This window comes from Hyla sarda, chromosome 6 (assembly GCF_029499605.1).
Source record: "Hyla sarda isolate aHylSar1 chromosome 6, aHylSar1.hap1, whole genome shotgun sequence".
Classification (NCBI taxonomy): domain Eukaryota; kingdom Metazoa; phylum Chordata; class Amphibia; order Anura; family Hylidae; genus Hyla; species Hyla sarda.
This window is the reverse complement of record NC_079194.1, coordinates 99,491,623-99,503,949: the sequence shown is the minus strand read 5'-3', so window position 1 is coordinate 99,503,949 and position 12,327 is coordinate 99,491,623. Positions and strand designations below refer to the sequence as shown.

The window sequence follows — 12,327 nt, the reverse complement described above, 5'->3', positions numbered from 1 at the left end:
AAAGTGTCAGTTTCAAAAATATTAGAATTACTGGAATGACACTTTCCCATATACTTTACTGAAACACATTATTAGACAAAAAAGTCTGCTTTTTATATCTACTGTACTGCATTTTTTTCCATTTTACACTCTGTGAACGTAGCCTTATGTTATGTTTGTATATTATTTTGGGTCAGTATTTTTGTACAGTTTTTTTTTTAGCAAAACCAAGAGTGATGCCAGCACAGGAAAAAGTGGAAGTCTTTCCTTTATAATTTTTTTCTTTGTTGGTTTCACTCTTGGTTTTGGTTCAAAATACTGAGCAAAATACTAGGACATATGAACCTAGCCTTCAATGAAAACATAAAGGGGGAGATTTATCAAAACTTGTCCAGAGGAAAAGTTGACCAGTTGCCCATAGCAACCAATCGGCTCACTTCTCTCATTTTTTTGAGGCCTCTGCAAAACGAAAGAAGCGATCTGATTGGTTGTTACGGGCAACTGGGCAACTTTTCCTTTGCACAGGTTTTGATAAATCTTCCCCAAAAACTTCAATAAAATAGGTATAAAATCTAATAATGTGTTCTACTCAACATTAAAATTACAGCAGTTTTTATGCAATGTGTACAAATGACAGACACTTTTCCATGGACTTTATTATAACACATTAGATTTAAAAATAACTGCTCCTTTTCATACCTGTCTTATACCTTTTTCATTATTATACAATGTGTGAACTTAGCCTAATACTGATGTCCTGTCTTTAGCATAAGCCCTTAAAGGGGTTATTTAGGATTCGAAAAACAGAGCTAATGTCTTCTTCTGTCCTCAGATTGTGTGTGGTATTACAGCGCAGTTCTGTTAAAGGGGTACTCTGGCAAAAACATCTTATCCCCTATTCAAAGGATATCCAAGATGTATAACTGCAGCACCCCATGGAACTTTGTCCCGTGCTGGATAACTGGCAACTACAGCCATCACGCCCCCTCCATTTATGTCTATGGAAGGAAGTGTGATAGCTACGTCCCTCCCTGTGCTGGTGGGAGGTAATTATTTGTGGTGGGAGGGGGCGTGTCCCTCCCTGGTTGTTGTGGGAGGTGATTGGTGCATCTGCTCTTGCAGCCTTATCCATGAGTCATCTCTTGTCCATGACTCATGGACAAGCCAGATGCTGCTGCAGGACTGGTTAGTGTCCCAGTAGGTATGGGCACTCCTAGTGGTGGGATTTTCAGGAGCCATTTTCTTGATTAAATTTTCAAGTTCTTTAAACAACCATATTACAAAAGGTCACAACATATAAAACGTCTTTTGGATTTGACAGTGCACATTTAAGTAAAAAACTTACATATGGAAATAGTTATGCCCGATATACCTTCATAACACTATATTTGGACATTAAGGGATGGAAAAGAATATGGGGTAGGGGACTTTGAGACTGAGGTGGTGTAGCCATGATGAGTTGTTGCCTCAAGTTTTCAGTTTTATTTGGTATGTTTTGTTTGTCGGATTTCAATAAAAAGGTCAGACATGAGAGTCACACTGAGCAGTAGAATCATGACATCTTCAAAATCCATTTGTCCTTTGCTATCTTCTTCTAAATCTTTCACAAGCTCTTTGTACTTTGGTTTTGTTTCTTGACCCTATTATAAAAACAGATATAATGAATTGCCGTTATTTTATCTAAAGTATGATGTTTATCTGAAGTAAGTTGTTTTGATAAAAATGAAAGTAATTTAAAAAAAAAAATCTAGTCAAATAATGTGAATAATGATTGCAGCAAGAGATGACTGTGTTGATCTTGTAAAAGAAAGTGACCTGCGTACTAATTGTGTTAACAAGGATCATTCCTAGGGTACAGAGTATTTATGGAAGTAAGTGTGTAAAGAAGGACACGACAGATGGGTGATATTTCTTATTACAAGAAGAATTCCCATAAGAAGATACCATTATAATAAGTAGTATGATGTAGGTGAAGGCCCCATTACATATGGGGGAGAGTTATCAAAACCTGTCCAGAAGAAAAGTTGCCCATAGCAACCTATCAGATCGCTTCTTTCATTTTTCAGAGGCCTTTTCAATAATGAAAGAAGTGATATGACTGGTTGCTATGGGCAACTCAGCAACTTTTCCTCTGGAGAGGTTTTGATAAATCTCCCCCCATGGTGTATTGTGACCCAGGAGCATTTAGGGATGATAGCAAATCCCCCAGCACTTGCTTGATTGCTGTGTTTAGTGTTTTATTCACAGGGACATTATAAGAACCTGTCACATTGAAAATGAAGTCTATTCAGGAGGTATCATTTTATTAATCAGGAGGCGCTAAGAGGATTGATATATTGTTTTTTTGTGAAATAATTCAGTACAATTTGACACTTATTCAAGTAAAACACTGCTCATTCTGTGCTAAGTGGTCAAAAGGGAGGTCCTAGTCAGTGATTGACAGCTATGTGTGTATAAGTGTGCATATAGAGGGCTGTCAATCACTGAATAGGACCACCCACATGACAACGTAGCCCACAATAAGCACAGCTTTACATGAAGAAATTACAAGTTATCTTACATCTTTCCCCATAACACTATATATCATTATGATCAGCTCCTCCTGCTCTATAACATGATGTCTGTAGATTAGACAGTATTTTCTATGTGACAGATTCCCTTTAATTACTCCAATACTCCCCTAATTACCTGTGTAAAGTTCTTGAACTGTGTAAGCAACAAATCTTTCACTTCAGCCTTGCTAATTTTCCCATCATTGTCTGCATATGAATTATACACAAGGACGGCGGTGGCAATGGCTTTCTCTAGTTCAGTGCCTTTCCCCAGAGCTAGACAGAAGATAATAGGAGACAATGTGAAACTATTTTCAGCTTCATGCCACAGAATTGTTTTTTTTTTTTACAAAATCTGTCAGTCAAGTTTTATTAATTGTACAGCAGAATTTAGTCACCATGCAAAGAACTCATGTCTCTAAACTCAATGTGCTGTGCATTAAATCATCACAATTTGTACAAGAAAATATTTTATTTGTTGAAAGGTTAAAAGGTAACTTACTTTTTTTTAACCTTTTGCACAAGGACAATAGACAAAAGGGTATTATACTTTTGCAATTGTTTATGTCTCTTACTGCTTCACTATATATAATAAAAAACATGAAGCTACTTTGTGAACAGTTATGCTTAGTCCATGTTCACACTGCATAAAATGTGTGGAATGTCCATCCGGAAAACACGGGCAGACATTCCGCACATTTGCACGATCCGGCAGGGGCTAGGACTGGTTGGAAATATGCCGTCTCATAGATGGCGATGCATTTCCGAGCAACATCTGCAAAAATAACAGGCAAGTCTATTCTTTTTGCGGATGCCGGAATCAGGATTTCTGTGGAAATTCCACCATGTGAACAGTGCAGCAGAATCCCATTGAAACCAATGTCTATGCAAAATGTTCCTGTCCACATTCTGCCATGTGAACATACCCTCAAAGAAAATCTATCACAAGTTTTGCGGTAGAAAAACTGGTGACTGCTCTAAATATCCACCGGAAAGAGGAGAGCACACATACCATTGTTCTCGATCATACAGTTTGCATGACTAAAAACGCAGTGTTTTAATGTCCAGGCTGCAATTGCTGAACAGTCAGGGAGGCGGGCTCTTCTCCAGGCTCCCTGTTACAGATACTAAGAACTACAAGCCCAACCATTTCCCGAAGGTTTCTTTATCTACTATTTATCATTTACCGGTATTTGATGACCATTTTCTATAGATCAAAGTGCCATATTCTCTAAATGGGGTACCAGGTTGGGTGTAAAGGATGTGAGAGACCAGATCCTGGATGGGTGGCAGAAAGTTGGATCTGCTCTGGTTAATGAACAGTGATGTGAAACCTATTTTATACTGATGCCAAATGGTACTTTGGCTTTAACATTGCTACTTCGGACCTCCACCCGAACAGGATCTTACATTGCCCTAAATGTAGAGTTCCTTGCACAGATTTTTGGCACAGTATCTGGGACTGCATTTCTTCTCAGTCTTTTTAGAATGACATTATCTCTTACACTTTTTTGCGACTTTATGGTTACACACAAAGTACTAAACACCCTTACCTAAGCAACTTTCAGTTTTCACTTTGTAGTGGTCACATATATATGAAGTGTGAATGTCGCACTTTTAAAAAGTCTCAAAAAAAGTTGCAACTGCAACATTTCGAAGAGGAGAGAAGCAAACATACAAAATGCTGTTCTTAAGTGATATATTGTTTTTTGTTTATGTGCGTCATATTTATCAACCCCTCCTTGATAGTATGATAAATATGTCACACATAAGCAAAACCAAAGCAAAAAAAAATAAAAAATAAATGACGTCTATACTCACTTTCCAAAGACAACAATGATAAATGTCCTCAATACTGTTTTTTTTGCATCATTTTACGGTTACTGTTCTATGGCATTCTTTAGGGGGCTTCGCCATTCGCACTGTTTGCTATGGTGCTTATTTTATGAAACATTGGAAAATGCTGTTTCAGTGTGAATCAAAAAAGTTATATAAAAAAACGAAGGTATTGTACAGTGCAATGCATATAAATTCTATATATCGTATTAGACATAGCATCTGTCACAATTCGGCTGGCTGGAGGTGGATCCTCTGTGCCAGAGAGGGATTGGCGTGGACCGTGTTGGTGGACCGGTTCTAAGTTGCTACTGGTATTCACCAGAGCCCGCCGCAAAGCGGGATGGTCTTGCAGCGGTGGTAGCAACCAGGTCGTATCCCCCAGCAACGGCTCAACCTCTCTGACTGCTGAAGATAGGCACGGTACAAGGGAGTAGACAAGAGCAAGGTCGGACGTAGCAGAAGGTCAGGGCAGGCAGCAAGGATCGTAGTCAGGGGCAACGGCCGGAGGTCTGGAACACAGGCTAGGAACACACAAGGAAACGCTTTCACTGGCACAATGGCAACAAGATCCGGCAAGGGAGTGCAGGGGGAGTGATGTATAAATAGGGAGTGCACAGGTGAACACACTAATTAAACCTACTGCGTCAATCAGTGGCGCAGTGGCCCTTTAAATTGCAGAGACCCGGCGCGCGCGCGCCGGGACAAGACCGACGGGGAGCGAGTCAGGTATGGGAGCCGGGATGCGCATCGCAAGCGGGCGCCTCCCGCATCGCGAATCGCATCCCGGCTGAGAGAGACATTGCAGCGCACCCGGTCAGCAGGTCTGACCGGGGCGCTGCAAATGCGAGGAAGTTGCGAGCGCTCCGGGGAGGAGCGGGGACCCGGAGCGCTCAGCGTAACAGCATCATGGAAACACCCAGGAATAGGTTTTGCACTGGAGCCTGAAAAACTATTTTTTTACCTCTAGAAATGTAATGTTAGCAGAATTCTGAATGCAGCTTTGGTTGTGATTGGAGAACACTTTCATACATATATCAATGGACACATGCCTCACTATCGAAGTTTGACCAACATCACTGCAGCACAGAAATTAACCTGGTTGACATTAGACATATGGCATAAAAAGTGGTAGACTTACCTTTAATAGAGGTAAGTTGCTTGGAGATTGGAATTGCATTGCTACAGTAATATACAAAAGATATTTACAAAAGTTAATAAGCGTTAAAAACCACGATGCATAGAGCTTTATGTGGGCTGGTTTAATTAAGGGAGTCCTCCAGTTTTAAAGTCTCAATACCTATAGTCCTCACATATCCCCATGGTTTAAAGAGGCACTGTCATTGTTAAAAACTTTTCATATATTGCAGGACTTATTATAATATGACATTTCACAATATACACCTGTTAAAAAAAATTTGAATTTTCACCTGAAATTCAAGCTCAAAATAGCCACCGCTAGGGGTCTTTTAGCCAGACAGACTAGTCTAGATTTTACAGCATACTGGATACCGGCCGTAAAGTATACCGGTATCCAGTATAGGAGATTTCTATTGTGTATGCAAAATTACCGATAAAGGATGTGTGGACATGCTGGGAGCTGTAGTTTTACAACAGCTGGAGGCAACACTGCTCTAACAGTTATTTACAAACATTGCAGCTTCAGTTGTCACTAAACTACATCTCCCAGCATGTTGAAATAGTCAAAGCTTTCTCGGACTCCTGAATGACAAAGAAGTTGATCAGACATTCAGGAGTCTGTGAAAGATGAATGACACACATAGTGACAGCTATGCTGATTAGCATCCAGCTTTACTAGGAAAAGATAAAACAGATAGAACATGTATTCATAAAAATGCTGTACTTTTATCTAAAAAATCCTTGCACTAATTTTATAAAGATCTATTCTTATATTTATACATTTTATCCAGTTATGAATTCACCATAATGTCTTCTGATTACTGCAGGCAACCTCCAAGGATCTTCCTCTGACACATGACACAGCATAAAACCAGAGAGGAAAGGGTTACAGAGTAGAGAGAACTGATTGGCTGACTGCACAGGCTTGCTCCTGTGAGGGAGACAGACTGACACGCCCCCTCCAGCCTGCACAATGAAAAAGTTACTCACCAGCAGATAAATGCTCATATCTCTGGATATATAGGTCCGAGACACATAAAAATTGTATGCACATGATCAGGATTGGGTCCTGAGTAACATTTCATGTTTTTTCTTTTTTTTTTTCACTATGACAGGTACGCATTAAAGTGAATATCCATGCTGCCAGAAAAGACATGACTGTATACTGTTCAACTATTAAGTTCTATGTATAAAAGTATGCAGTAAACTTCTAAGCTCCACCTAGTGGTGGCTGCAGGCAGTCAACATTTTTTCAATATATTCTGTGTCTTTGGAAATCACATTTAGACTTATTTTGTTACCCAGGTATTTTCTTAGGATCTTTGATGATGTGCATGGTAAGAGAATGTCATGTGACCTCCTGCTGAGCTTGAGCATTGTTTTGTACATGCCAATGGTTCACAATTTTATAGGGACTCTGTGACACCATATTACACCAGTTTCATTTGAACACTCTGTAGCCAAATTCATTATGAGCACTATATGGCACTATTATTATGCCCATTTGGCACCATTAGTTCTAGATTTTTTTTTTTGCACTGTTTTAAAGGCAACAATCTCAATAGTTTATATGTGTAAAAAGACAAAACAAATTGGACAAAATAGATGATGAAAGTATGCTTTCCATAGATTTTCAGCTAAATCTCTGTATTCACTTTGAAAAGAGACAAGTTATTAAGGGGCTGTACAGAAAATATGTTTGTCTTTTTCCAGGCACCACTGTACAGATGTGACACTGTTTTTGTCATGACAGACTGGGGGACAGGGAGAGTGAGCCCTAACTGACCCTAAAAAGACTCTCCCGGCCTACTTGCCCATCCTTCCTAAACGACGGATTGACAACTGGGCGCCAGTCCCTTCCTGGCTAAAGTGCAGTGGCGTAAAAACACATAATATACATAGTCGATCACAGAAACAGAAAACTACTAGAAAAAAACGATATACCAAACAGGATACAAATACTAACAGGGCAGAATATAAACAGGCAAACTGATAAGGAAACATAAGACACTGTTCAACACTGGGACACCGAACAAACAAACTGGACACCCCACTCCTCAAAAGGAGGAGCCATTAATAATAAAGCCAAATAGGCTACTGGCCAGCGGACGCACTCCACCATGTGGACAAAATGCTGACCCAGTAGGAAACGGAAATATAATACATAAAACACTAGACTAGAAACAGATGAGTCTGAATAGACTCCAGAATACCAAACAGGAATATAACATACAGAGCACAGGGTACAAGCAAGACTCAGTGTGAACACAGACAGAGCAGAAAGAACAAACATATTCCTAAAACCGAGAAATGTTACACAGACTAAAATACAAGGAGCATACTATATAACCATGGTTAAAAACCCAGATAAAATGACAAGATAAATACAAGGTAAATGCTCAAGCAGGCATAGTCATAATTTTGCACAGCCATAGTGGCATTAAACTAACAGACATTATAGTATTGCACTGAATAACCAGCAACCGAATGCAGGAGAACTCTGGTTAAATAACCCGAGTTCTCATTCATTCAGAGCATTAACTATTTCCTATCCAGGTAGAATAGCAAACTGCTCTGAACAAACTAGTGTGTGAATACACACCTAAACAGAAAAATACAAAAACAAATAAACTGACATTTTTGGAATAAATAACTAAAAACACTGATTATGTACAACCCTGAAGGGGTTATTCAGAAATAGAAAAACAGAACTAATTTCTTCCAAAAGAGCACCACACATGTCCTCAGCTTGTGTATGGTATTACAACTTGGTTCCATTCATTTTAATGGAACTGAGCTGCAATACCACACACAACCTAGAACAGGGGTACTGTTAGCAGAAGATATCCACCACTCTATTTTTCTAATCCTGGATAAACCCTTCATTATAGCATTGCTCCTAAACATTCATATAATTATTTACATACATGTCCCATAATGAAAAATCTCTTAAATTTTTCCTATTTTTCCCTTCCCACTGTACATTGTAATCCTGATCCTGACAGCCCATTTAATCCTGTTGAATACATCTTTACAATGGAAGATGTGTATTTTTAGATTCTAGTTTATGATTCCATTGCAAACATGACAGATTTTATACCAAGAAATAGTTGAAAACAGATACATAGTTTGCAATGTACTGCATTGTATTTCCTGAACATTCCAGCCAGTTAATTAGGTTGGGTTCACACTATGTTTAATGAATACTTTGTTACTTTTGAAAAGGGTAAAAACACACATGATAATGGATTCTAAATACAGATTCTGCTGTATGTGGTAAAGCAGAATCTGTTACCCCTGGAATTACACTATAAAGAAAATGCATTGCAACATGTACTTTTTTCTGGTTGTATACAATAGCATAGTGGACTCAGAGCTGGAAGAAGTCTTCATGGTGGTCTTCATCAGATAAAGAAGAAAGGAAAAATGGACAACTCTAAGAAGACATCACCTGTGAGCAACTGGATGTAACTGCACTGTAACCTCTTATATGGTCTGCAGAGCATGTGTAGATCTAGGATCACTACTATATGGGCACAGTATGGAAGGATATTAGTCTGTGTATAGTGGCACTTATTTAGTATTAATATAGTGATATTATCCAGTCACTATATGGTAGTAATGATAGTGATCAAAGTGTGGTGGAAATATTTGCCCCATATATGGTGATGTTATTGGTGATATTAGTCTCTTTAACCTCTTAAGGATGTACGCCCTTGTCCTGCTCCCCTTCTATGACGCGCGCTCAGGTCATAGCGGGGTGGTCCCAGCGGCTGCCGCCAGGAACGTTGGCTAATGCCGGACATCACCAAAGCATTAACTCCTTAGACGCCGCAATCAAGTTTGATCACAGCATCTAAAATGTTAAAAAACACTTCCTGGCTGCTCAGTGGTGCTGATCGGGACCACCAAGGTGAAACCGCGGTGTCCCAATCAGCTGAGAAGATGGTGGGAGGGCCCCCACCTGCCTCCTCGCTGTCTGATTGGTAATCCAAAGCTCTAGTCAAAAATGGCAGTCTGGAGCAATGGAGCACCGAGCACTGAATATTGCATGTAATAGTCCCCTATAAGAACTATAAAATAGTGTATAAAAAGTAAAAAAAAAAAAGTTTTCCCATAAAATTATGTAAACAAAAATAAACATAAACATATGTGGTGTCACTGCGCACATAAATGTCCGAAATATAAATACATAATGCTGCTTTAACCACAAGCTCAATGGCGTAATCGTAAAAAAATACCAAAGTCCAGAATTGCATATTTTTGGTCACTTTGTATACTCTAAAAAAAAATGTATTAAAGTCCCATCAAAACAAAAATGGTACCAATAAAAAGTACAGATCATAATAGTCAAAACTACAGATCATTCCTTATACCCCGTATACGGAAAAATAAAGTTATAGGTGTCAGAAGAGGACAATTTTAAACATGCACATTTTTGGACCAAAAGTTATCTTAATCTAATCTAATGGTCGTACAGAATAAAGATAAGCCATCATTTTTATCTAAAAGTGGACTGTGTAGAATCAGAAGCCCCCAAAATTTACAAAATTGTGTTTTTGTTAAATTTTGCCCTACAAATCGCCATACATTTTGTGGTGAAATGATTGATGTCATAACAAAGTAAAATTGATGGTGCAAAAAACAAGCCTTCATTTGGGTCTGTAGGTGCAAAATTGAAAGTGGTATGATTTTTAAAAGGGGAGGAGGAAAAACAAAATAGCAAAAACGAAAAATGGCCTGGTCCTCAAGGGGTTAAAGTGGTGTTATTGGTGATATTAGCAGGATGGTATTTAGTCTCAGCAGTAGTAATATGTCGTCCGGGGGGGGGGGGAGGTAAGACTTATTTCAGAACCAGGGCCGCCCTGATACTACCGTATTGTACCTTTTGCATCGAAAATGTACTGTGCTATACTGTACTATGTACTATATGCTTGTGTTCCTTTGCTCATATGTATTTCTAATAATGACACAAGAATAACATTCAGGATTGTAGGAAAGCTGGGTGACAACTCACATGGCTACAATTATAACTCCCTCTCAGGGAGTCCTTTTTCTGGTAGCACAGTACAACTAGCCAAATGTACCACTCTGGAATCTAGAAAGCTGAGGGACCATCCTGCCAAATCTGTGATTGTAGCTAAATTGGTTGCCACCCAGCTTTCTCAGAACCTAATAGAATTTTAAAATAGCTCAAAAATCTTTTTACCAACAAATTATAGATTTGTTTAGATAGTGGTATGGTTTCTTGTGCTCATCCCCTGGGACACATGCCCTAACTCTCTGGTTATTGGCAATTAAACAATTATAAATTAAGCAAGCCCCATCAGCTCCTGTACATAATACATACATAAGGAATTTCCACCCTATAGAGAGTTAGCGCCACACTATCAGTATTAACCCTTACATTACCTTTTTGGCATTTTCAGCGCAGGACGATGTTCTGCTCTAGGATTTGAAGCAGATTGTTCCAAACACTAATGGAAAAAAAAATTCATAAGTGATTCTTCGATGTGCAGAGTTTTGATTCTTTTTTCAATAGCATTTTGTTGACTTGGTAACTTTGCTAAGCAACTGCTGCACCAAACACCATTGACCAGGCAGAGTGTACACAGCACATTAATTCTATTTTCAATGCATGTCCAGGGTTTACTTACGGTAGTTTACTTAGCTAGGTTTATAAAGAAAAGCTAACAATATAGTTACACAATCCGTGTGCTCAGTGCTGGCCAGAGAATGTTATGCAACAAAACACATCAATACATGTATTCTGTGCACAATGTTATCTGATGGGTGAATAGAGGGGAACTCCTGTGGATTTTTTTTTTTTTAAATTAACTAGTGCCAGAAAGTTAAACCGATTTGTTAATTACTTTTATATAAAAACCTTAATCCTTCCAGTACTTATCAGCTGCTGTATGCTCCACACGAAGTTGTATTTCTTTCTGCAGTTATTTTCTGTCTGACCACAGTGCTCTCTGCTGACACCTCTGTCCATGTCAGAAACTATCCAGAGTACGAGCAAATCTCCATAGCAAACCTCCTGGACAGTTCCTTATACGGACAAAGGTGTCAGCAGAGAGCACTGTGTTCAGACAGAAAAGAACTCCAGAAATAAATACAACTTCATCTGTAGTATACAGCAGCTGATAAGTACTGGAAGGATTAAGATTTTTAAATAGAAGTAATTTAAAATCTGTTTAACTTTCTGAAATCAGTTGATTTGAAAAAAAAAAAAAAAGTGTTTTCCAATAGAGTACCCCCTTAATGTTTAGTTAATTAAGAGATAAAGACTACCACTATTCCATTAAAAGGGTACTCCGGTGGAAAACTTTATTTATTTATTTTTTAAATCAACTGGTGCCAGAAAGTTAAACAGATTTGTAATTTACTTCTATTAAAAAATCTTAATCCTTCCAGTACTTATTAGCTGCTGAATACTACAGAGGAAATTATTTTCTTTTTGGAACACAGAGCTCTCTTCTAAAATCATGAACACAGTGCTCTCTGCTGACATCTCTGTCCATTTAAAGAACTGTCCAGAGTAGGTGAAAAAAAAAGAAAATAATTACTCTGTAGCATACAGCAGCTTATAAGTACTGGAAGGTTTAAGATTTTTTAATAGAAGTAATTTGCTAATCTGTTTAACTTTCTTGAGCCAGTTGATTTAAAAAAATCAAAAATAAAAAATTTCCACCAGAGTACCCCTTTAAGCTGAAGGCATAGCTTCCAAATCGAAAGCATTGACTTAAATTGGCACTGTCAGATCCCAAAACTTTTTATATGTTGTTACTGGTGAAAATTTAAGACCTTTTGTAAT

General features: G+C 38.4%; 1 protein-coding gene across 2 annotated transcripts in view; it reads right to left on the bottom strand.

Annotated features, from left to right (window-relative positions):
• Nucleotides 1–528: 528 nt before the first annotated feature.
• The window catches only part of SNTN (sentan, cilia apical structure protein), a 31,760-nt gene continuing 19,961 nt past the window's right edge, over nt 529–12,327 (bottom strand). The window contains exons 2-5 of one of the 2 annotated variants that reach the window (XM_056528285.1): nt 10,920–10,984; nt 5,509–5,549; nt 2,668–2,807; nt 529–1,619 (exon numbers count right to left, since the gene is read on the bottom strand). In XM_056528285.1, the coding sequence (XP_056384260.1) occupies nt 1,461–1,619; nt 2,668–2,807; nt 5,509–5,549; nt 10,920–10,930 (351 nt within the window). In that variant the 5' untranslated portion in view covers nt 10,931–10,984 and the 3' untranslated portion in view covers nt 529–1,460. Of the gene's footprint in view, nt 1,620–2,667; nt 2,808–5,508; nt 5,550–10,919; nt 11,021–12,327 lie in introns of those variants that run through there. The other variant, XM_056528284.1, reaches the window with a different exon arrangement.